A 26,119-nucleotide genomic window follows, 5' to 3' on the forward strand; every position below is an offset into this window, starting at 1 on the left:
CGCGCCGCGCCGCGCACGTACACACACACTGGCACACACAGAGGGACACACGGACGCGCACCCGCTCCCTCTCTCACACCGCACTCTCGCACCTGCCGCCCGCCCCGCACCGGCTCTCGGCACGCTGCTCGGCCCAGCCGCCGGCACCTCCCAAGGTCACGGCGCCCCGCAGTGCCCGCGCACCGCCCGCAGGTGCGCGATGCGCGGAAGGAGGGCGGCAGCGCGCGGGGCGGCCCAGGCTGCCCGCGGCCGCACCGGACCGCGTAGCGCCGCCCGCCCGCCTGCGGAGGGCGCTGTTCGCCGGGCCCGCCACAGCTCCGCCGCCGACCGCGGATTATAAGGGACCGCTCTCTCCGCCCCCAGCGGAGTCTCCCTCCGCCCTCGCCCTCACTCCCCACCCCTCCTCCGGCCGCCGAGAAGGGCATGGAGTTGGCGGGAGCCTATAAAAGCTCCTGAGAGCGTGCTGGGGCCACGGCGCTGTGACAGCCTCCGCAGGCAGAGCAGGGCCGCGCACCATGTCCCACCACTGGGGATACGGCAGCCACGACGGTGAGTGTGAGTGCCCGGCGGTGCAGGACACCTGCCGGCAGGTCCCCGGTAGCCGCGCCCGTAACGTGCCCGCTGCTGCCCCGCGGAGCCCTTGCTCGAAGCGGCAATGAGCTCGGTGGCGCTTTTTTATCGTAACCTTGAAATGCACCTGCGCCCGGGCAGCCCGTCCGGCGCTCCGCACGCTGTGCCGGCGCATCTCCTGCTTCCTTGATGACATTCCTTTACTTCGGGAAGGGAGTGACGGGCGCTACTCCACAGGACAGGGTCGCCCCGAGGACTCCCCGGTACAGCTCCCGCCTCGGCCACCGAGGCTGTGAGGCTGCCGGGTGCCTCGGTGCCCAGGTGGGATCTTCGCTCCCTTGTGCTGCCGCTGCCGCCAGCCCTCCCAAGTGGTACGCAGTTAAAAGGCTGGTGTTTTGAACATCCGTTTCCCAGAGGGAGGGTTATCGTTTATATCCCCCGAACTTTATGTTTCCCACTGAGTTTCTTTCCGCTGTCTTGCAGGACCCGCTCACTGGCATGAGCACTTTCCCATCGCCAATGGAGAGCGCCAGTCCCCTATTGACATTTGCAGCAAGTCCGCCAAGTATGACTCCTCTCTGAAGCCTCTCAGCTTCAGTTATGATGCCAGCACGGCCAGAAGCATCGTCAACAACGGGCACTCCTTCAATGTGGAGTTTGATGATTCTTCTGACAAGTCAGGTGAGACCTCACATTCGTGTGCAGGAGGAGAATCGCAGAAATTGCTACTAAGATTCCTACTAACACATACACTAAATCCGTAAAGGTTTTCTAAGGATGAAAACATACCAAAATGTTCTGGCTTCTGTAAGGTGAGGATTCAGCAAACAGGAAACTGAGATCCTGTTAAAAGAAAACTAAGGCTATCTGAGCAGCTAAACTCCAGAGAAGTGTTTTATTTTTGTATAAATCAAAAGGATCTGGATAAGGGCTTGGCTGTGGAAAGAAAAAAGTTTAAAAGTATTTAACAAGAATAATTTCAGGCATAGGTTGACATAAGCTACTGATAAATGGTTAAAAGAAGAGGCAAAATACATTGTAGGAAAAATTTGCCTTAGAATAGCAAAGGATTACAGTTAACAATTTGAAGTGGAAATAGTTTGGAAATACTTTCTTTGGTTATCAAAATATTATTTCACATTTCTGAAGCCAGTATGCTCCCAGGTTAGTACAGAAACAGAGGAGTGATTAGAAAATACCTCTTTGTTCTTTTGTAATTCAAAAAAAAACATTATCGCTGAAATTTCTTGATGCTGGGCTTTCTAGATAAAGTGTCTGATGCACTCCTACAAAGTTTGTCGCAGGCGGTCGGTCCACAGTGTCTTGCTGTTCATTGTGTTGTGTGGTGAAATAAAGCACTGAAACCAGCAAACCATAAGTAATCCTTACTGAAAGGAATGGCCTTTCTGATGGACAGACTGAATCCAATCTGTCCTTGCAACAAGGGTTTAGTGGGTTGTCTTTAACTGTAGTTTTTCATCTGGCTGCATTTGCAGAAATGATCGCCCTGCCACAATGAATGTGCCTTTATTTTTAATTTCGACAACAAAAACAATCCTGTTGTAAGTCACTGCCTTCTCTATGGACAGTGCCTGATTTAACTTGCTTGAGCAAGTGTCCTATTTTTCCTAAGTGTTTTGTTGGCCATGTCATTTAGGGAATGGTGCTGAAACCAAATGATCTGTGCCTACTGAAAATATGAGATTTTTGTAACTAATGTAATACAACAGTATAACAGACATTCAGCAGTGCTCTTAAGAATTTGACTTTGTATTTTAATTATAGTCTTTATGCTGAACAATATTAAGTGGTCAGGTATAAGTGTTAACAGTTGCATAAATACACATAGGTCCATATATAATTTGCAAAGAGCATCAACATTAATATTTGTATGGATTTTAAAAAGAGAGGAAAAAGGTATTCTGACCTCTTAGTGTTTATTTTTCTGAAACCCTGGGAAGCTAAAGGAGCTGCATCATGTTCAATAACAGTGTCATGGAGAATAAGGTAGATGATCCAGAGTACAAAAAAAGGTATTCTTTTTGTACCATATACATGCAAGTCTGCTCTTGCTGCCATCCTTCTCTCACTGAGCCCAAAGGAATCAGGTTCAGGTCTCCACAGTATAAGAAACTATTGTGTTCACTTTGTGTGTGCCTAAGTCTGGAAAGAACTGCGAAAATTGGGTTGTGAGGGAAAAATGGCAGAAACATAAAATAATTTAAAGAAACGTCTGTAGAAAGAATGCTTTTTATGAGAAGTCAGTGCAGAACCAGAACATCTGTGACAGGGATCCTTTGACAAATATACAGTGACACAGCTTTCAGAGTGGGAGGATAGGAGATGCAAGCAGAAATATTCTCAGTATCTCTATTAGTGAATCAGAAAATTATTATTCTTTAGAAACAAAAACCACTAAACAGATTTCTGTGAAGCTAGGTAAGGGTGGATCATTCAGTACTAGACTTCCTACTGAAATTTACAGTGCTTAGAATCTACCTGGCAGCACACTTAATGGCTTCATTTGTATGCTGTTAACTAGGTAACCTACTTTCCTTACACAAAATAGAGCTGTCTTTTACTTGTATCTGCTTGATTCTGAATTTGAGACTCAAACATGCATCCCCAGTTCTTGGTTAGACATCACACAGCAGTGACAAGGAGAAGCTATGTGAGTTTGTGATGTGCTGGTATTTTTTACAGAAGACAATGGAATAATATCCTGAAAATACTTCCCACAGGTTGTATTGCTTGTTTCCGTGAGCTGTCCCATATGTGGTAATGAATTATCTGTAGTAGTAGGTGCAAAATGAAGTAATAAGATCACTGTTTGTGAATCATCTTCAAGATGAGTAACTGCACGCAAAGTAGATCCATTTCCTTAAGAATCTTCAGCCTTGTAACTAATGACACTGAAGCAAACTGAACAGCAGTTCTAGGTCTTAATGTCTGTTTGATCACTCCTGCTCTTCTGAGTATACAGAATGATTTCTTGTGGTTTAAAAAAAACCCCAAACAGGTAGTAGTAGCATAATAAAAATAGGTAAGAAAGCTAAAATGTATATTTGGATAAAATGCTCTGAAAACAGCTGTTACTTATTTCTTTGATTCAGAAAATATGTAATGTGGATAATGTTGATCACAATTAAGAACAAGTAGATATAAGAATAATAAAAATTTTGGTATTTTTCTTTCAGAATGTATATTTGTTACATTACATGTATGCATCAGGAAAGTTGTATGAAGCTTCTGCCCATATTTGTGAAAAACAAAAAGAAAAATTGGAATTCCTTAAAATGATATCTATATTACTTTGAGTAAGAAAGCAAAATAGAAGTTCAGCTTTTTCAACAAAAATAACTTTATGTGCAATTTATGTGACTGATGTAACTTCACGGAAGAAAATGTTTTCTTCTTTGCTTTCAGAAGATATCTTTATTAATCGGTGGAGCTTTAAAGACATAACTCTTGATTCAGGTTGTAATTATGCTTATGACCTATACAGTCTTCTCTTAAAATGAATTTCTACCAGAGAAATTATATTGATTTTTTTGATAGCTTTGGAACCTGACTTTGTTTTACTTTCATGTTAATTTTTTTTAGATATGCCTAGATGTTACTAGCAATGCTCAGAAAAACTCTCTTCCTAAGCAATTACCTCCAAATCTTTGATTTCAGTTCTTGTAGCAACTGTCTTGGGTTGTGTGACAGCTGTTAGACTCCAGAATATACTTGTAAAGGCTCTGTTAATTCCCAAAGTGAATCCCCTTCATACTTCACAGTTACAAGTTGGTAGAAATGGTGTATGGAAAGGATAGTCACAAGCCAGCTTTGCCATGTTTATGAACATTTTTTGTTTGGAAAAATTCCATGTTTGTCCCTTCCATAATATAGTATTCTATCTTATATCCTTGGAGCCTTTTGGAATGCTTTCTTGGGTTTGTGTGTAGAAACTGAACTGTGAACTTCCCCTTTCAGTTGTTACTTTGTCAGTCTTCTCCTTCCGTTCTTGCAGTTGCTTTCTTAATTTGCATGTCCACTGTCTTTTAATAGTAGTGGAAGGTGAAGTATTTATAGGGATTCATCTCTAAGATTCTTTAATTTTTTAAATTTCTTCTTAACTTTGACAGAAAAAAAGTGTCACTGGGAATAAAACTTTGAATTCAGGTTCATCCACTCTTCTAATGGGACCAGACCTTACATGCATGAGTGAAGTATGTGGTGATGATAATTCTTAAAATGAGGTTACTGTAATCTAGGAATTTTATAGCAGAGTCTCATTAAGGGTACTTCTTTTATCATATTAAACATTGCACATTCTAGTCTTCTGTAAGGACTTGCATATTGTTTCCCTCACTTTAGAAGACAGAAATGAACAGTGACTTCTCAGAGCCATAAAACCACAGGATGTGAGTTCACTCAAAAAACCCTCAAGAGCCTGAAAGGTTTTGTAACATATGTAAAATGTGTTCTGTGTGAGTTTTTGCAGAAAATGTTTGAGAATGTATCTAAGTTCTGAAATTCAAATGAGACATGTTCACAACAGTAGATTATGTATTCTGTATTTTCTGATCAAGTGTTTGATGAACTTATAAAAGAAAGAAGTCAATCAGCCATGAATTTATTCTATAACAAGAATGTTAGAATACCATATTTTAGCTGTAGAACCTGACAGAAGTGATTTGCAACTATGGTGAAAAACTCTAGAGACATTACAAAATGTGCTGGTAATTCATTCTAGTGGGTAAGTCTCTTAATTGTTTCCTTCTCCTTGCTGCTGAGCTAGAAAGACTATTGAAATTCAAGTCAGTGTCCCGAGTAAATCTGACATTTTTGCAAATATTAAGTCATAGTAGAACTTAAAATTTATGAGAAGACCTTGAAAATGAAAATACTGTATTCATCTTGATGCTAGCTTCCCTTGAGAGTCTTTCAGTAGTTGTAATCCAATATATTACTTGATTCTTTCTATACTTGTAAATATTAATGTGTACACTTCAGCTGTCTTAAATTATGACTCACTGTAAATAAACTAATCTATTTTGTTACAGTGGTTATTGAAGAGCCAGTGCATTAGCACCGCTCTGTTGGCAGATATTTTCTTTGAAAGTAGTGCCACTGTTGCTCTTTTCCTACGCTGCCACCTAAATTGGTAAATGGAAGCAGAAACATGTAGGTCTGCTGTCTTTAAGGCACAACTCTTAAAGTCACTGCTACTGGTCTATTTTTAGGCTTCCCAGATCCAAAGGTATAATATTAGCTGTACCAGAATAATACTGCATGTCATCAGTATAGGATCATGGATTGAAGGTCCACAGTGCAATATAGCTTAAGCAGTGAATGTCTTGATCCTTTGGGATCAGAAATAAGAGAACTGATTGATTATAGGTGCAGGGGACTGTATTCAGACACCTGCTTATGTCACAAGTAATGTTGTGCATGGCTTGGCTAAAATGTCGGAGGTTTCAAGGGCATGTGATCTTTAAGTCATTTTTCCTGTAACTGGGATCACCAGAAGCTGTAAAGTGTGTGTAAACAAGTGACTTGAATAGCTCCAGTATTTCCAGGAACTGGAAAGGAAGATGAGAGGACTTGAGATCAGTCCTGCGTGTTTCAGGTCTTAGTTTCTTTACGGAACACAGAAGTGCCCTTCTCCATTTACACTGGGGTGGGGTTGGTTTGTTGGTGGGGTTTTTTTTGTTTGTATGTTTCGTTTGTTGGTAGGGGTTGTTTGTTTCTTTGTTTTATCTTAACATGCAACTTCTGAGCAGAAATTTGACCTGGATTATGCATTTAGGAATCCTGGAAACTTCCTTCCCTTTTGCCAAATCCGTCCTCTAGAGGCGCTTTTAATGCAAAACCAGGAGAAACTAGGCAGCTGTTATCAGCTGGGGCCACTTGGAAAAGTTTATTTTTAAGATGTAATGAAGCTATGTGCCAGATGTCCTGATTACCACTCTTCCCAGCTGATAATTTGTTTATTTACTCACAGGCGTGAGGGACTGCTGCATACTTAGAGGCAATGCTCACACCTTGAGTTTGTTAGTCTGTCATTAGATCTCAACGTAGTATGATCACTGTCCAATACACAATTTTCAGTACAGTAAGCAGCCACTGGATTAGTATTTAAGTATTACTATCAGAAATTAAACCAATTGTTACTTTCAAGAGAATTTTAATGCTTCTGGCTTGGTTCCTAAATTGTTGTCAGCCTATGTAGTGTGAAATGTGAGGGCTGAAGGCTGGTCACAGACTCAGTACAGCATCTTACGATTCTCAGAGAATCTCTGTTTAAGAGACTACAAGAGAAATAAGCTCTACTTGTCCCAGGCAGTTGGAGGAATGTTAAGAACCTAAATGACTTTGTATCCTGAAGCAGGTCAGAGTCTTTCTGGCTGCTGCCCAGTCTGAATGAAATAGTTCAACTGAGGTGAATTGGAACCACTGACCTGCTGCAGATAGACACGTCTTCAGACTGGCTGTGTTCTGGCAGCTGTTTCATTCTGGTCTATCTCTGTGGAACATCCTTGTAGCCTTATCAGGCTAAATTTCTAGCAAGGTCAGAAGTAGGTCTGTTTTGGTTTTTTTTCCCTCATATACCAATTTTTTTTTCCTCATAGTGAAACCAATTACAGATGTTTTCTGTAAATATGAGCCCTACAGTCAGATGATTCAATGCTTTTCTTGCTTTTCTTGCTTGTCATGATACAACGTCCTAGGAGGAATGTCTGAAAGAGATAACATAAAGAAGGAAACATCTCACGAAATGTGACTCTTTGTACTCCACGTTTCATGGAAGTGACAACTCACCCTAACTGAACTCTAGTCTGCCAGATGAGAAAGCCCATCCTTGCGTAAGAACACAAGGCTAATTCCTGAGCATCCTCATAAGAACCTTTTTCATGTCATTAACAGTACATGGTGCTCAAGTAGGTTTTTTTCTTTCCTCAAGTAATGCTTCATCTGCTTTGTCTCTTCAAGTTCTGTTTTCCATTGTACAGGTGTCTCTGTATACACAAAAGCTTACAAAATATTAACATTAAAGTATGTACTCTGCATATGTTTACATAAATATATTCCTAGAATGTTATTCACATGTGCACATCTACTGGAGGCTGATAGACATCATGGTTTCCTTTGCGCTAAAGCAATGTGTGTGCAAGAGGGCTGTTCTCAAAGGTAGATGCCTGAAATGTCCTGCTGTTGGGTTTTTGTTTGGCAGAATCTCAATTAGAATTAATTCTCCAAGCTTGGAGCTTTGGACATCTACTGTGCTCTAGTGGACCAATTATTTCAGCTACTGGAAGGAGCTTTGTTGTCAATGATTGTCATTTGAAGAACACTTTCTCATTCTGCATTTTCTCAGATTAACAAACTTTACAGTAATATTTTTTCTTGTCACACTAAGTTGTATGACAGGAAGGAAATCAACCTAACTCATTAAACAATCATGTAGTTCCTCCATTTTGATAATTCCATTGACATGTTTATTGGCTTGATGAGTTTTATTAGTCTTTTGCTCTGTACAGAGAGCATCCCATGGGAGTTAGCTGAATAACAGTAATTCCCACAGTATTCCTGCAAAAATTTAGATGTGAATGCTGCCACTTTCTGAAAAAAGGTATGCAGTGGTCCACGGTATTTTTTACAAGGCTGTTCTGTTTTACATTGGAAGGATGACTGCCCACCAGCTTGCCTTTAAATAGAAGAGGGAAGGTGTGTAGCCTCAGTAAACAGCTGTACCAGACACAACAAAATGCCCTTTGATTTCTGTGTGTTTTCAGATATCCCAAGAAAGTGTAATGGAGTCAAATCAACTTCACCTTCTGTATCCAAGAAATCCCACAGTTGGTATAAGTCACATAAATGGAAGAGTTTGTGTGGTTATTTGACTTTCTGAATTAGTGCTGCTAATACTTACATGCACCTAATTCAGGCCATGTTACGAGATCATTTAACAGTGAAATATAATTACTGGATGTTATACTACAATAACTTCTCCAGTAAAGGGTAGAAGATAAAATGGTAATGAGAAAACAGTTACCATTTCTTAATCTAAAAGTAGCTCCAAATTTGTCTAATGTATCTAATAGTGGAAAAGAAAAAAGGGCACTGTCAAGCTGTCACGTAGACAGGCTGTAACACAAGACCACGTTATGATGTAAACTGTCTTGAGTAGATGAAATCTGTGAGAAAATAACTTTTTTCCAGCTCATCTTGTGCTGTCTTCAGACAGCATTGCATCTGAAGCTGTGCTATAAAACAGAAGGGATCACAGTTACATACGTATTTTCAGGATGGTTTTCACTAATACTGATTTCAAAAGTAAGGGAGCTAATGATGAAGTGCTCCAATATGGATCAGGACTTCCCCATCCTTTTTAAAAAGGGGATGGAAAGGTTAGGCTTCTTTTCAATGTAGCCTCGAGTTGATATTCCTGTCACATGGAACAAAGACAGGGAAGTTGCTGGTGTGAATGTTGTTCTGATTCTCTGAACTTCTATGTTGCAAAAGCTGGTAACATTTATTTATGGTTTAAAAAGCTTGTTCTGAAGAAAAAAGCAGTTCTGTCATTTCTATTTTGCCTTTTAAGTTTAGTTTTAAATTTTACTTCTTTGGAAAGGCTGAGAAGTAGTAAAAATAAAATAACTGCTTAACGTAGGCTAGAACAAGAGGGCTGTTCTGTAATTAAGCCTGCTGAATTTGTATTCATTCACACTAATCTAATTATTACTTTCTTTGAATGCTCTGCTGTGAGTCAAAATAAGCTAGTGCTGGATTTGAGAACCACAGAATGAGAAAAGTAAGCAAAAACTGCAAAGAGATTTTTCTGCATCTTTTGGGTTTTTGAGACTATAGCAAACTTTGTGTAGAGAAATAACACTGTAAATGAATTCAAGAACGTTGCATGTTTCTGCTTTTCAGCATGCTTTCCATTGATTAATAATGGCAGATTAACCTGTGCTGTGCTAGTGCTTTCTGAGGTGAAGGAGTGGTGGAACCTCAGTCCACTTATATCTGCAAGGACCAGCAAGACCACGAGCTAAAGGAACTGAAACTGAAACTTTACAACTCCATGGCATCATTTTAAAATGAGACACAATATTGTATGGATTAAATGATTTTGCATCTGTAAAGACACAGGAACCAGTTACTTCATTTCCAAAAGGAGCTAATGCCCATTTACAGCTGCCATTCTAAAAAAAGTACTCAGATTTTTAGTCTTGTGCTTAAAACAGTTATGCTTCTTGGCAACTAGCACATGCAGAAATGTAAAAGTAGAGTAAGATATGTTCCTATTTGATTACTTTAAGTAGCCATTCTTCTTTGGATCACACAGTGTGGAAGTAGGTAGGGCAAATCCTAGTCTGTTGGCTACAGTATTGGAAATTACAAAGGCTGCAGTGGAACATAGATTCGTGATTTTCAAATAAAAATACATGTTGGGAGACTTCTAAATATATTTACCAGCGGAGCCCCAGGCAAATGCAAGATTTATCCAGTGAACCCAAATTTTGCATGTGTAGGGAGCACTGGTGGAAACTAATGTATTTTTAAGAAATCTTATTTTGTTTTCATGTATTGCAAATTTTTAGTGAAATCCTTCTCACCTTACTGTTTATATCCACGGCTGATGTTGTCCATGCTTGTATATAATGGGACTTTTTCAAACCTGAACATGCAGCCACCTTTTCCAATCAGCATTTGATGTATGTTTTCACACATGCACGTATTGTGCTAGTGTCTAGACTAATTGCAGACTGAGAGGAAAGCATCTTTACTCCACAGAATCATTTTGTGGCACATACACAGAGCACACTTACATGTAATATCTGATGTCAACACTCTTCTGTCACTTATTATATATATTTATAGAGAGAAATTGGTCTCTTAAAAATATCCTAACACTTTAAGTTACTTTTTGTTTTTAAATTTTTTAATATTAATAACTTAAAGTTATAATTTTGAATTTGGATTTGAGATGCTCAGGCGAAAAAAATAAAAGAAAAAATCCCCAACCAAACCACAAACTAGTGTGAAACCTTGCTCTGATAGCTTAGATAAATAGCTCTGTTTAACAGAACTATTTGTTATTATTCTGTGCTTTATGCTGCACTGGAGGAGACATTGTCTGTGGCCTGAGCATTTTGCAATGGTAGGGCTTGATCCTGCATATCGTAATGGTGATTGGTCACAGTTTGGGTAGAAGGGTAAAACTAACAGAATAAGGGAGCTTGCTCTTGTAGAATTCAAAGTGTGGCTGGGTACTTCACTTGGAGCAGTCCCATAGCACAAGTAGTGCCACATAATGGAGAGCATTAATAAGCAACTAGTTTCCAGTCCATGTTTAAAAAAATCTGCCCATGTAGGCATTGCCATTTTTACCACAACGGGAAGGACAAGAGATTTGAATTCACATCTCTGCACTGTCTTGTCCTGTGCTTGTTGCTTTACCTTGCTACAACCCATTGCTAACAGGTGTTCAGGTTTAATTTGGAACCAAAAACATTTCACTCAACCTAATCTTCCACAGGATTTGCAGGATTAAGGCCTAAATGGATGAAGTGTCTAAAATGAAAGGACAGAGTACATGAAAGATGATTTGGTCTTCAAATGTACTTCCTTAGAGTAATTCTGTGTGGGCCTCTTACAAAGGGCTTTTTTTTATCTATTTGGTGACAGAAAAGTTACATCTTCCCTCATCACTTGTAATACTAGCATGCCTGTTAAATTGCTGATGAGATGCTCACTGTAAAGTCACTTATGTTTTTATGCATTTATTATTGATTTTGGTGTATTGCAGTAATGTACCATTGAGGATGATCTGGAGTAGCATGGCAGCATGCAATGAACTGTAGATCACGTGGAAGACTTGAGATAACTGTTTCAGTTTGAAGGGAGACTTGATAACAAAAGTTATGGGAGTTGCTAATAAAGCTTCTTTGCTTTGCAGTGCTGCAAGGAGGAGCACTGGATGGAGTCTACAGGCTGGTGCAGTTTCACATTCACTGGGGATCCTGTGATGGGCAGGGATCTGAGCACACTGTGGATGGTGTGAAGTATGATGCAGAGGTAGGACATGCTTTACCTTCTCCAGTCTTCTTTGTATAATGAGGTGGGGTTTTTTTTAGGTCTTTCACCACAGTAGCACCTTCTCTACAGATCTTCATAGGAGGAGGTTACCATAGAAGATTTTGGTACGATGCCACCTTAGAACATACTCCTTGCAAGAGCAGAGATTAGAATTGCAATACTTTTCTCAGCTACTCCATGTCAAAGTGAAGCAGAAAACCCCACATTAATAATACCTATTTTTTCCCTGCTTTCTCAGTGACTCTTGGAAATTACGAAGAAATAGAATTGCAGCACCTCTGTACATACACATCCTCTTTTCCTGGCTTCAATTTTTAACATCAGAGGTATTTATAAAAGCAGCAGAATAATTTTGGGGCAGATATTTTCATATTTTGGTAGCAAAGAATGAAGGGCTGTGAAGAGGGCAGACAGCAAAGTGAGATTTTACAGGCATTCTTTGTGATACCCTTGTGACTCCAGCTGTCCCTCGGAGCACTTAGACTCCATTTTACAGTCTGACTACAGAAACTGAGTGACTTCAGTGCCTTGCATCCCACCTTTCCTTGTCCCCTGTTCAGGAATCTACCTCTGGGTGCTGTGACAGACTTATAAAATATATTCATAAGTACACATTTGTGGAACATACCTGTGGTTTGCATTGACAGATAAACGAAATGGCCCCACAAATTCATTGGCTCTGCTGCTTTTTCATGAGATAGAAGTAGCTTTTGTCTTATGTGAGAAACTTGAAACTGCCTTCTGTCTTACACAGTACCATAATTACTTGTTCAACTTGACTTGCAGATGTGGGGAAACAGCCTGATGAACTTAAATTAGAAATAACTCGGAAATTAAAAAGAAAGTAAGGTCCTGGCTAACATGACCTGGAGACTCACTTCATATTCTTCTCCAAGTCTTTCCAGAAAAGGACAGGACTGATTTAAAAAAAAAAAACCTTTCGAATTGTGAGTCAAATCTATAGTTAATGTGTCTCCTCTGCCTCTTCTGACATTGACGATGTATGTCAATGTGGTAAGAACTCCAGGATATATAGCATTAAAGTACTACATCAGAATCCTGCAGGCTGTAAGTGAAGAAAAACTTATGCTGAAGATAACAGGAGCTTCACTAGATGAAAAGCAGAATGGTACAGCCACAGCTTGCCTTTAAAACTCATCTGGAAATAGGACTGAGAAGCAAAATTAAATACATTACAGAAATCTCTTTGAATAAATGAACCTTCAATGTAGATAAATAATTCAACAAATTCTTAACGATACACAAAAACTTTCAAACCTCAGCAGTAAAACACCATCTTGCTTTTAATAAATTACTTCCCTGCATCTTCATTTTTGAAGTATTCTGGATGGAATATCATCTTCACAGGTGCTTCTTGTTTTCTTGCTCCTAGCTCCATATTGTTCACTGGAATGTAAAATATGGTAAATTTGCTGAAGCTGTGAAGCACCCTGATGGTTTAGCTGTGGTGGGCATCTTCATGAAGGTTTGTTGAACTTTTTCTTTTGTATTATTTGTCCATCATGTTCATTGTGTTGTGGGAGGGAACATAAGAGCAGAAAACAGAGAATAAGGCAGCATTGTGTTATACTGCCTAAATCCATAGCCAACTAGGTGGTGCTCCAAATTCTTACCTTACTTTACCTATAAAAGTTGTACACTAGCCATGGACTATGACTGCCATCTATCAGTGTTGCAGCCCTGTAGCAGCATTCTTGCCTTCATCAAGACAGTGATGCTACCATAACTCTTACAAGTGAAAGGGGATGTGCATAACTGACCAAGTTGTGTGTATGAATCTGCAGTGTGACCAGCCTAAATAGCACCTGTTTTCCTTTTCTTGTCTTTGTTAAATGGCCAGAGTGTTTTGTCTTAGTTGAATTGCCTCCACAGCAAGCTGGAGGAGGTGTCTGTGCTCCAGCAGTATGTAGTACTCCATCCTGGCCTCACTGAGGGTGACTATTTTATTAGGAGTGTGACTTCCATAAAAGAAGAACAGCTTAGGTCCAAAAATAAATCCACACGCTGTAAATGAAAATAGCTTTATTCTGTCCAATGTCCTTGGCTGACCCGTTTGTGCTCACTGTCAACTGGCATGATTTTACAGAGACTGTTTTAGTCTCTTATGCTGTAATACTCCTATTATGTAATGAAATGCCGCTGGAAAAAAGTTTCCTTAAGAGCTGTAACAGAAAACTAAGGTGTAATGAGAATGCCTGGTGATTTTCATTTTCATATGGTTTGTGTTACAGGTGGGAAATGCCAAGCCCGAGATGCAGAAGGTTGTGGATGCTCTGAGCTCCATTCAAACCAAGGTAACATTTTCTGTCTGCAGTGATTGACACCTATCACAACTGCGCTATGTTACCTTCTTTAGAAAGTAGATTTTTTTTTTTTTAATTTCTTCCAGCCTGCTACATGTATGAAAGTAAAACAAACCTTCCTGCCATCAGTGCAGGCACTCATAATCCTAAAAACAAAACAGATTGGAATGAAGTTGAGGTAGAGAGCGTGGAGTACTAGAAACGGTGATCATTTCCTATCTTTGTGACTAGATTTCTCTGTCTTTTAACCGTATTTAAACCTGTAAGGTAGGATTTATCTTCCTAATCTGAAGTACTTTCCTAGGTTCCCTTTCTAGTTGGTGGTAACAGATGGAAAAGGCATTTCCCCTCATCTGTGCATCTGTGGCCTCAATTTCCTTTTTCCAAGAGAACATGCTTCTCTTGGCTGTTTCTAGAGAGAGTTTAGATAAACAGTTTGATCAGGATATATAATTTACGGAAAAAAAGGCTTTCTGTATTTTAAATATTGTGTATAGTTTGTATGTGGTCTTAGTGTGCTGAGTAATGAGAAACTAAAAGTACTTAGTGAGTAATTAGGTACCTTCATAGTGGGTAAAGGCCTGTACCAATGAGAAATGTGGACAGGAAAGGTAAAAAAGGAGACTGTGCTGTCATCTTTCTCATCAGGCTCCCTTTGAGGTAAATGGATATTGCTGTTTACTGCAATGGGCTCTTCAATAGGTCTCACAGGTTCTGTGTTGCCAGTGCAATCAATGTATGTGGCATCTGAAATCTCACTGTTTTTCAAGCAAGGTCAAATCTTATCTCTAAGACCAAGGAACATAAAGGCAGCATCTGGTATGAGAAACAATATCTTGAAAATCTTGTAAGAAATACATTGCTGAGAGTATTTAATCCCAAATATACTGCAGTTGGCATGCAACACTTGATGCCAAATTCCATTTCTGCCTTCCTCCAAATATGGAGCTTTCCTAGGAGACCTCACTACTGCAATCCCAGTGTGTGTTGTGGTCTCTTCCTGACATCAGCCCATCTGCTTACTTTATCGTAGGGAAAGCAAGCTTCCTTCACAAATTTTGACCCCACTGGACTCCTTCCTGCATGCAGAGACTACTGGACATACCCTGGCTCACTGACCACTCCACCGCTGCTTGAATGTGTGACCTGGCATGTTCTGAAGGAGCCCATCACTGTGAGCTCTGAGCAGGTAGGTTTCCAATGGATGGTGCCAGTAGATGTGTACTGCAGTTACACTGATGGCTTCAGTTCAGCCCATTAGGTGATCTGTGAAGTGGCAGTGTTACTGCAGAGCTGTGCAGGGTATTAGCTAGCATCACATGTCAGAAATACCTATCTGAAGTGGTAATCCTCTTCTGACAGGACGCTGCTGCTGCCTGTGGATGTAGAGTTTGCTGGAGAATGTAAGGCTGTCCTCTATTTGGACATCTAGGGAAGATAGGGGAGGGAAGTTTAAAAAATTGTATCAGATATTTTCCGGATATATGGTTAGAGCTGTCGTATGGTAAAAATCCAGAAAACTGAGGCATGCATGAAAGGACCATCTGCACATGTGGAGTTAGTCTAGCATGTGTTGTGAGCATCAGCAGGTTCGCTGTACGTGCAGTCACCTCTCTGGGTGTACTTGCCCTGAAAATGCCAGGTTTACTAAGCACCTGGGGAGCACGTGTGCTGCATCCACAGTCTCACATGTAGAGCTGTAGTTGGTCTGTTGATTTTCCAGCACAGAGCTCTTTTTGCAAGTTCTATTTGTCACAGAACAGACTGGGAAGTCCTACGCAGAATTGTGATGATGCTAACAAAGCTCCCATTGTTTGGAAGAGGCAAAACTTGCAGATTCCAGAAGTCTGCTGCCTAAGAAAATACTCTTGTTGACCAGCCTGAGAAGGATAGTCTTCCTAGTCGGAGGACGCTTGTGCGGATTAAATCCCTCTTGGCCCTAGCTTTCTGTGCCATCCATTAATGAAATTACGTATAGGCAAGTTTCCATTCTTGGGTTCAGATATGTGTGCTTGAGAGCTATAAATAGCTTCTAGAGCCTATAAATACAAACTAGCCCTGAAGGGCTTTAGTTTAACCTTCAGATTCTTAAGTCTCTGTTATTGATGACAGAGATGCTAACAATCTGCACCTAATTCTAGGGGGTTTATTCTGCTGATTTGAAAGAAAATGCAACTGAGCCGTTGTGGAACTTAACATAATAGAAGATAGAATATGTGATGAGGAGTAACTGTTGGAAGTAATAACTATAGCAGTGATTGATTGCCATTAGTAAACTGCAAGGGAGCACTAATGTTGACACTATTTACTTACTTCAGGCTATTCCTATTGCTGTTGATAATTCCAAGCTTGCAAACACTTATTATAAGGCAGGAGCACACTCGCCAAAATAGTGGGTTTTTTCTACCATACCTACTTCAACCACCTACAAGTGGTAAAAGACACCACTTGTTTCTCCCCCACTCATCCCTCCCTATTACCATCAACATTTCCACACTGTCTGGCAGTTTGCCTTTTCATTCTCAAACTGATCAAAACAAGAAACCATGTATCAGAGTATTGATGCAAGGTTTAAGATGGATAGGTTTTCCAAAGACAGATAGAAGCTGGATATAACAACAGGGTGTAGCAGGCCTGTTATCATTTGTTGTAGTGGCACAGCAGTTCCTGGCAGAGGTTGAGCTCTGAAATTTGTTCTGGTTGGTCCTGAAGGTAAAGTCCAGGGGAGACAGATCACTGCTGAGGACATTTTTCCTTGAATGAGGTTTTCCTGTTCTAGAACCTGACTCGTAGGAAATCCTATCTCCCACCTACATATATTTATCAGCGCTTCCACCTCTCTGTGTGAGATCATTTTTGGGGTGGGTTACTATTTTGGCACAGTCTTTTTAATGAGCTTTGGAGATGCCTATTTAGACATAAAGGTGCTTTTGTTACATCAGATTGTGCAAACACCAATTGTACTTTAAGAACAAGTACCACAACTATACAATATGCTCCTATTGACGTGAAGCAGTTTTCCCCTCTCACAGCATTTGAAAATCAAGGTAACTTGAATTTATTCAACAGCTTTATTTTGACCCGAGGGTAAGGCCTTTTAAAATTATTATTATTTCAAGTGGACTGAAAAAAAAAAAAAAAGAGCCAAAACTGTACAACTTGCAGAGGACTCTGAAAGGATTTCAACTCGGGTCTGGATCAAGAACAAACAACTCTTTGCTTGTGGAGTTCAGAAAATGTGTGCCTGTGTCCTTGTTTTCTGGGCTTTCACAGTTGTTCTTGCAACGATATTTTGTGGACAGGTATTTCGTGCCTGTGTCGAGGCGGGAAATGGTGTGGATGAAATACAGACACGTGGGTGCTGATGCCATCTCTAGACTACTGGTCCTGGCAAAACTGTTTAGTTGGAGCTCTGGTTCAGACCAAGATGTGTAGTTTCAAAAAATCCTGCTGAAGTGAGAGGACACTTTTGAGGATATTTTTGCCTTTTCCCACAGATGTGCAAACTCCGTGGCCTTTGCTTCAATGCTGAGAATGAGCCTGTGTGCCATATGGTGGACAACTGGCGCCCATGTCAGCCTTTGAAGAGCAGAGAAGTCAGAGCTTCCTTCCAGTAACCTCAGTGCTGAGAGTGTTAGGAATTGCTGTGTTTGTGAGGAGCCCCTTTTGCTAAGCCCAAATCAAACTTTGCCATGCGTGCCCAGGCAACTTCTTGTCTCCCAGATCCATTCTTTCTTTTGCTCTGCATCTGAAATGCCAGCTAATGAAATGTGAAAGGCTCTTGGCCAAATGGGAAAGGGTTCTTAAGGTGTGGGGTTGGGGGAGGCAGGGGGTGGGTGGCTGTGTGCATTTTGGTGACTATTACTGCGACTGACACTTTGGTATAATAGGATGTTGGCTGCTTGGGAGAGGATATGGTGGTAGCAAAATAAGCCATTTTAAGAAACCTCATCCACTGGTGTGATAGTACACGTAACTAACGATAACTTGAAGCTTTGTAAGAAGCACAGGAATACAGAATCTAGCTATTATTTAGAAAAAAAAGTATTTTGAGAAAATTAAGCAAAATGAATATTTAGAATTAGACTTCTTAGATTTTAAGAAACTGACATGTAAATATTTTTGAGACTGTTTTGCATTTTTACCCATACTGTCAACAACCTTAGTTATGTCTTAATGGTAGTGTTGGGGTTTTTAATTAAAAATGTTCTAAATTAAATGTTATCTTTAAAAGTTGTTATTACCATAGAAATAATACAAAATACCTTTTCATTGAAATAATATATGTTCTAATTTAAAAAGGAAAATAATATTGTATTTTAGATAACATCTCTAATAAATCTATACTTCTATTTTGGCTTCCCTGCTGTTATTTTAATTCCGGTAAGGAGTCACTAATCTGTTCACATGGTTGCATATTAAACATAATTACTAAACATACACATTGGGAATCAACTTCAGTGATACTGAACATGAATGCAAGACTCTATGGTATGTTAAGAAATTTTCTTTAAGTATCTTCTCTGTGATAGCAGAAGGAAGTGTTAATTTTAAGCAATCACTACAAATTATCAAAGTTGAATGTATAATGAAAGATGCCTTCACAAAACTTTTGAACAAAATTATACTGAAGAATGGGCTCTTTAGATTCTGGTCCTAGTTTCTAAGTTAACTTATTATGAGTTTGCTACCCCATCAGGAATCACTTTGTAATTTATAAGGTATCAGTTGGGCAGGCTATGTTCTGAAGCACCTGGACCTTGAAATGTGTGAGATGGAATTGAAGCCATCTCAAAATGCATACAGAGATCTTCAGAAAACCCTGTCAAATCTCAACCTTTGAAAAGCTTCCATATTTAAAATGCCCACCCTCCAACCCTACGCCACAAAAAACCCCCAAAACCAGAAAACAGAAAAAACAGATGTTATTTTGACACAGGTTCGTTGTTCTAAGTTCATTTTTTTTTTTCCCATGGAGCTACATAGGTACTTTTCTCTTGCTACAACAACTATACTGTCAAATTCACGTTGAGTGTTTCAGTACCTTTCTGACTCTAAGCATCACCCGTCCCCTGGTCTGAGTGCTATGCATTCTTCCTAAGCACTGCAAGAGAGGTTACACCTCTATGATGGGAATTACAGATCCAATTCATTGTGGCTTAAAGGTGCTGAAGCAAGGTCAGAGGAAATACAGTATTACAGGTTGGCTGAGGTTGAATGAGATCTCTAGGGTTCACCTCCTCCACTGCTTCTGCTGAAGCTGGGCCACCAGCAGCGTGTTTGCCCAGGACCACGCCAGAATAGCATCTGAATCTCTCTAAGGATGATTAAAAGAATTACTCCTAAACTTAATAAAATATAAGAGCCCTGGATTTTAGAACTCTAAACCTATACCTTGACAATTCTGATACCCTGAATACTAGGCAGTAAGACTTCCTGAGGAGTGATAATCTCATTGGTACCTGAACAGCTGAAAAATTATCCAGGCTGGTACATGGCAGAGAGTGTGAACTAATGGCTAGGTTGAAAACCTAGAAATGCCTCTGAAGTTCTAGCCACTACTGCAGTAAAAAGTTTCAAATCTTGTGTTCCATCACACTTCAAGGTTGCTCCATAAATAATAACTAACAGCAGAGACAATCAACATCAGCCATGTATTTATCATCTTGTTTGTGTGAGTCTGTTTACCTGGAATGGTGCCAGTGCCATATGTTTGCCTTTGCTGAGGATAAAGTACTTCTGTATTCAGCCAGACACTGCAAGCTGGTGTTCTAGATCACATACATGGTGTACAGGAAGAGCCTGCGGTGTGTCTTTACTTGTGTGGTCTACCCGGGAATACCGGTCTTTTTCTTCTTTTTTCTATTTCTGTAAGTAAGCCAAATTACAGAACCACACCTCAAAATCCTCCCAAAAAAACCGTTTCCAGCCCCTCTCCAGCGTAAAATGATACATGAACTTACCCCAATTCGCATATTGCAGTTAGAACTCTAGTGCAAGGGATAACCTTTACTAAGGGAGATGCATAGTTCAAACGGGAAATAAAACAATTTCCCTGGCATTCACAATTCATTTCCTGAATGGTGGGTTCAGTTAAGATACTGGTGAATAGAAGCATCCACTTCTTCTTTCTGACCTTTATTCTTATTTACTGCTTGCTCATATGAAGAGTTTGTAATTAGGTCTTGCAGTTGTTGCACAGCAGACAACACCCATTCTAACATCATCCTGTTTTAACTGGAAAACTGTTGGTAAATTCATAATGGAAATTACGAGACCACTTTGGTCATGGAACCAAAGATGTTCCACTGCACATACTTTCAAGTAGGCAGCTCTGATTAAAGAGAAATTCAGGTAGAAGGAAAAAAAAAAAGGCTAGTGCATTAATTTGAAATCATCATAGGAGTCAGCCAGCACTTGGATGGGGGAAAGAGGGAAGCACATTCAGTTGCAAACTGTTCATTTTGCACAGTTTGTGATCTTGTCTGGCACTTGTCTGCCAACTCCATGTGTTAGAACATTTTATGATTTTTCCACTGCTATTTCTAAGGCTTGGATGTGTCCTAGATTGACATGGGCGGGTAGACTGTGATTAGAGATGTTCCCTGGAAGATAAGATAATGATGCCCTGCATGGAGTCAGCAATATTTATAGAAGTCCAGATAGTTTATAGAAGAGTATCACTCACTAAATGACAGCTTTAGGATTTTCTGACTCTTCAAAGAAAAACTGTGCAAGCAACAGCTGTGTCAAATCTAGTACCACAGAAAAAAGGAGTGATGAAAGTACAAGCAGTGGCTTTATTGAAAAACTCCCATGGACCCTCTAACATCCACCACTTCCAAACCACAGCACCCCGTACATTCATGTAGCACTTGGTGACAGTTGCTTACACTGATCTTTGGTATATTTTAAGTCTGTTTGGGAACTGGACATTTCACTGCTGTGTACTTCCTCTTTCCGTATGATGGTAAACAGCTGTGGTGCCTTAATGCCATCGGTGGTTCACTCAGGCCATGGGGCTCCCCAGCCGCCAACTTCCTAAAAGCAGATGCACAAAACTTTTCAGGGATCCCTAACTAATTTTAGAGCATATTTCGCTCTTGTTTTTATCCAAGCCACAAACCAAAGCCATTTGGGTATGTCCCCAGCCCAGTGTGGATTACAGTGCAGTGATTCTCATGTTCACCCTAACAAGGAGCTCTTCAAAGTGCTCACTTTGTTTGGAGCTCGAAGCAACAGAGCTCTGTTGCCTGAGCTGATGGACCCAGATGCTCAGACTTGGTGCTAACATGGAGTAGCTGTGTTGCTCCTAATTCCCCATCAGTCAGTTTTGTCCAGTGAGGATGTCAGTGCACTCCAGCGTATTAAACAGTAAAAAGATACCCTCAGGACATTTGGAAAAAGGCAGCACGTAAGCCTCATCTTTGTAATCTTGCATGGTGTGAGGTATTCTGTGTAGGTATAGAGGCAGTCACTGGTCTTTTGAACTCACACCCTGAAAGAGTGAAGAAGTGCATTGACACAGTGTACAATGAACAAGTAACAGGTGGATATTAACTATGTTTTTACCTGAGGAGTAGGGTTTAATGAGGCTTGTAATATTACTCAGTGGTCAAAGACCTGGAAAATTCGCTGCAACGTATTGGTGTCCTTCTGTCTTGGGGAGCCCAAAGTGTAAGGATCCTCACTCCAGTGAGGTGGGAGGACTCCACCTGCAAGGTTCACCAGTGTAAAAACTGGAGCTTGTGACCACTGAAGGATCCTCTTTGCTCATCCTGTGCCACCTTACCTACAGAGAAAAAAGCAGGCTGGTGGAATGACTCATGGGATCTCTCCCTCTCTACCCCACAGCTGGGCCTTCAGGAGTCCAGTGCACCTAAGCAGGGAAATGGAGCACCCTTTCCACAGCAAAGGAAGAAGTATACCAAGTGATCCTGGGTTTGTAAAACTGTGTAACAGAATACTTTGTTGGAATTACTCAAAGTTCAGGGAAGAGCTTCCTGTTTGCTTAAATTCCTCTTCAGTCAGCTGACTTGAGCTTGATTCAAGAAGAGGAACATGAGCCTATTTAATAGGCTGATACATAAGTTGATGCAGGATATTGTAATTTGGATGGTGCATCTCTTCACCACTTTATTAGCTGTAGAAAAAGTTACATCAAAGGTTACTATACATAGTCTAATTGTGTTATTCTCAAATGACAGCCTTAAATAATGTATTCCTTGAATCAAAATCAATACCTAAATGCCTCTAGATACTTGCACTGAGCAAGTGTTTTGTTCTAGTGATTAATAATCATGCTCCAAGAAGGAAAGTAAAAGTAAAGAAAATAAAAGCAGCATTTTGTTGGAACAAAAGAGAAAAACAAGGCTTGAAAATGTACCATCCTCACTCAGAATCTGTTCTTGGGAGACATTTAAAAGGATAGCATTTTGAAGATCAGCTTAAAAGAGGGTGGTAAACATAATTTCCTCCTACTCACTGTGGAAGTGCATCAGGCTCTCTTAAATACTTTTTGACTAGTAACAGAAGTCATACCCAGACTGCATTTTGAAACCAAAGTATTATAAATTATATTTAGAGACATAAACAGTGTTCAATTAATGATAGTCCCTACAGATACAAAATGCAGTAGTCCCAGAATGAATAAAATGTCCCTGCTGTGAGTTCTTGAATGCCACCTTCTGCTCTGCATTTCCTAAGGTTCTCTTTCCCTGGAGAACTCGTCACATCATCAAGGGTATGGGGGAAGAAACACCAGAAGTTAAGGCTTGATCATGAAAACTCTGATGTGACTAATCACTTACATGAGTAATCCTATCCATTAATTGAAGTTTAATTGGTTTCCCACACTCATTGCACAGGAAAGGCCATTCTCCTTCTGTGAGTAGTAGAGGTAGGAGGCTGAATACTTGAAAGGTCAGGTGTCCTGTTCCTTTTGATTTCAGTTTAGGAATTTATCCTGAGGAATAGTGGAAAGGGGATAGGATGGAGGAACCAGGGTGAGCTGGGCTGTTGGGACTGTTCATGTGAAGAAAGCTGAGCATGCTCGTAAGTGACTTGCAGGATCCAGCTCACAATTTCTGCTGAGTAAAATTCTATTCCCATCTAGTCATCCAATCTTTGTAAACTCTCCAGGTAAATGAAAGTGTCAGATCATTCCCCTAAGAAAATCTGTAACTATTTCTCAGAGGATATTGCAACTGAGCAGTTATCTAGGTTAAGAAGAGGGGGCTGTGAAAGTACCTCTGTCTTTCAGAAAGAGAAATAGCAAACAGGAAAAAAAATCTAAACTTTTGGAGTATTGATGTTTTTTTCATATTGAGGAATAATGTCAGAGCAATTGACCTCATCTGTCATCAATCACCATACTGTGTTTAATAAAGTTATATGATAATAACAAAGTATATGAATAATGTTTTGCTGGACCTTAGGCCTCATATCTAACTACTGCAATATATCTGACTGCATGATAAATCCCAATCCCAATTCATGAGAGGGAAAAGTCTGCCCTCCTTCAGCATGTTATGTTCTCAGTAATATAAACCTTTGAAAAAGTGTTTATTTTTGGCATTCAGAGACCATTTGTCTTAGAGTTGATATGAAATAGAAAAGCAATATACCAATTATCACCCAAAACAAATAATCCTCATCATGCCAATCCAATATTTTGTGCTTAGGAAGTAGTCGCTTTGTCTTCAGCCATTTGCACTTTGATCAAAACTGTACCTTTTGAAGTATTCACTACTCATAATAGGAAAAAACTGGGTCATATGTCTGCTCCAGTAACACATACTGTGTATTTCAGACACCACAGATTTGCTTATGGTTGCTTAAAGATTCCCACTAGAGTTGAATAAAAGCTTTATTAAAAGATGTTTCAAGGACTCAAATGAAACTTGCCCAAGAGGGATAGGGAGACAAGAAAAAAAGGAGGTGTGCCATAGGCAGCCATCACTCCTAGTCATTGAATTCCTGGTGACGGAAGAGCTAATGACACCAGACTCTTAGGAAATCCAGCGCCTGCAAGCTTGATTAGGTAAGACAGCAAGTCTAATCTGCATTTAATGAATGATTCAGGAATAGCTTTTAGACCCTAACTTTGTGATAGCAGGGTGTTGACAGAATTAGGTACATGCTCTATGCTTATCTTGTGACCTAGCTAATTATGGGTTTCTAAAAACGTTATTACACTTGTTCCATCCAGTTTCAGAATTTGTTGTCTGTTTATTCTGCCAGATAAAATATAGCATTTTGTCAAAACTTAAGCTACCATGAAAGCAGAAGCTAGAAAATAATGAAAGAAAAAGGGAAACTGACTAAACCTGTTATTTCTGCAGTGCAGTGTAGGCAGACAGATATTTATGCCTCCATGAAGCCCCAGTGTTATTAGTGTGTATTCACAGAGATCAGTAAGAGGATTTTGACCTATATTGGTCTGAGTGCTGAAAACATAAAAGTATATGTGAAGAAACAAAACTGATCAAATATGAAAAGAAGATTAGGACATCAATGTTTTTAATCCTAATAATATTTTCTTTGAGATAGGGAAGAATGACAATTTACTTTCAAAAGGTGATTCTTAGATGTATTATTTTTCAATAAGAAATGATTTGTGAATGTTGGTAGCACTGCAAGATGTCACGAAGGGAAAACTATATTGATATGCACAACCTGCAGTGACACCATTAAGGTATCAGTCCTTCCTGAGCTCTGAAAGCCCTTCAGCATGTTCCCTTTTCTTAGCAGGGAAAATTTGCTGAGGCGTATCTAGAGCTGACTAAGTATCCCAAGGTTCCAGCAGGGAGGTGTTGTGCTCAGAAGACAGATAATCACCACACTTTTCAGGCCTTTCTGAATGCCTTGGTCCTTCAGTCACTGAAATGTGCAGAATCCATTCAGCAGGTGCCACTGATGATTGCCTCCCTGCGCCTTACTTCAGGTGTCATATACAACCCTCACTTTCTCAACTCCCACAGCATCCATCACTTGCCTGCTTCCTCAGCTAGGACCACATTACAGTGGTCTAGACCACCACATACCCTCAGTGTAGATTCCCATTTCATGTTCCATGTCTTGCAAATACAGAGCCTGGGATAACCAGGGCACTGTGAAACAGGAGTCACAGTTGGACAAGAAAAAAGTTGCTGCTAAAATAATATAGTGATAACTTACTGAATGGCTGAGTTATGGCAACTGGCTCCTTTCTTGTGGTTAGCAGATTAGGATTCTCCTGTCTGCTTGGCTGTGGTTTTCTGGTTTTGTGTCCAACTGAATTTCCTTTGTGCTTTGGACAGCAGTGTGGCTAAAAGCAAAGCATTTGGAACTATTACCTGCCTTTTACAATGAAGAAAATAAAAGTAAACACAGAAATAAAAGCGATCTCCAAAGTCATCCTCTGTACAATCAGAAAAAAGCCCAAGGCTCATACATTGACTAATGAGACTATTTTTACTTCCCAGCAGTAAGAAATGAGCCACTGATTGGAAGAGCAATAGAGATGTGCTTGAGAGAATGAGGGCTCTCAGCCCTTTGAAGCAGTCAAGGGAATCTGGGTTAGACAGTAGCACCACCAGTCATGCAGCCTGTGCTTAAACAGCTTTGCACCAAAGAGCTTTCCTCCTGCAGGCTGCTGCACATACCACCAGCCTCATGAAGACTGTGACGCAAGATCTCCGCAGACTTATAAGGTTGAAAATATCCGCAACAGCTTCAGCTCTTGCAAGGCATTTTAGGATGTACTCAAAACCTGCAGCAACAAGCCCAGTCTGGATTTGCAGAGCTGAAAAAAAGTGGCACACTGTGCAGTATTTCTGTTATAAATCCTTTGTTCCAAGGGGCTGAAATGCAACTGTAATTAATCACTGCAGGACGGAGCTAGGCAAGAAAGCGTTCCAGATAAGCACATGCTATTTTTCTTTCAGCAAAACTGAAAATATTGCACGTGTATGTGAAACATTGGTGAGATTACTCCAGAGCATTGAGATTATTTCATTTTCCATGTTAATAAAAATAGATTTAACAGCAAAAACTGGCATACCACGAAACTTTGTAGCAATGGAATTTCACCAGATAAAAATGCTAGGAGTAAATTAGAGCCTGTCTACCTCTGTTCCCATGTCTCAATC

General features: G+C 40.1%; 1 protein-coding gene across 2 annotated transcripts; it reads left to right on the plus strand.

Moving 5' to 3' along the window:
• The first annotated feature begins 304 nt into the window (after positions 1-304).
• On the plus strand, positions 305-18,207 carry LOC116453341 (carbonic anhydrase 2). 2 transcript variants are annotated; one of them, XM_032128641.1, is made up of 7 exons: positions 305-549; positions 1,054-1,251; positions 11,525-11,643; positions 13,058-13,150; positions 13,917-13,979; positions 15,022-15,177; positions 17,486-18,207. In XM_032128641.1, the coding sequence occupies exons 1-7, from the start codon at positions 516-518 to the stop codon at positions 17,603-17,605; spliced, it is 783 nt and encodes a 260-aa protein (XP_031984532.1). In that variant the 5' UTR covers positions 305-515; the 3' UTR covers positions 17,606-18,207. The 2 variants fall into 2 exon arrangements, with proteins under 2 accessions (XP_031984532.1, XP_031984541.1); XM_032128650.1 differs by lacking the exons at positions 305-549; positions 1,054-1,251 and adding an exon at positions 9,354-9,373.
• The last annotated feature ends 7,912 nt before the right edge of the window (positions 18,208-26,119 follow it).

Source organism: Corvus moneduloides, chromosome 1, assembly GCF_009650955.1.
Source record: "Corvus moneduloides isolate bCorMon1 chromosome 1, bCorMon1.pri, whole genome shotgun sequence".
Lineage (NCBI taxonomy): Eukaryota > Metazoa > Chordata > Aves > Passeriformes > Corvidae > Corvus > Corvus moneduloides.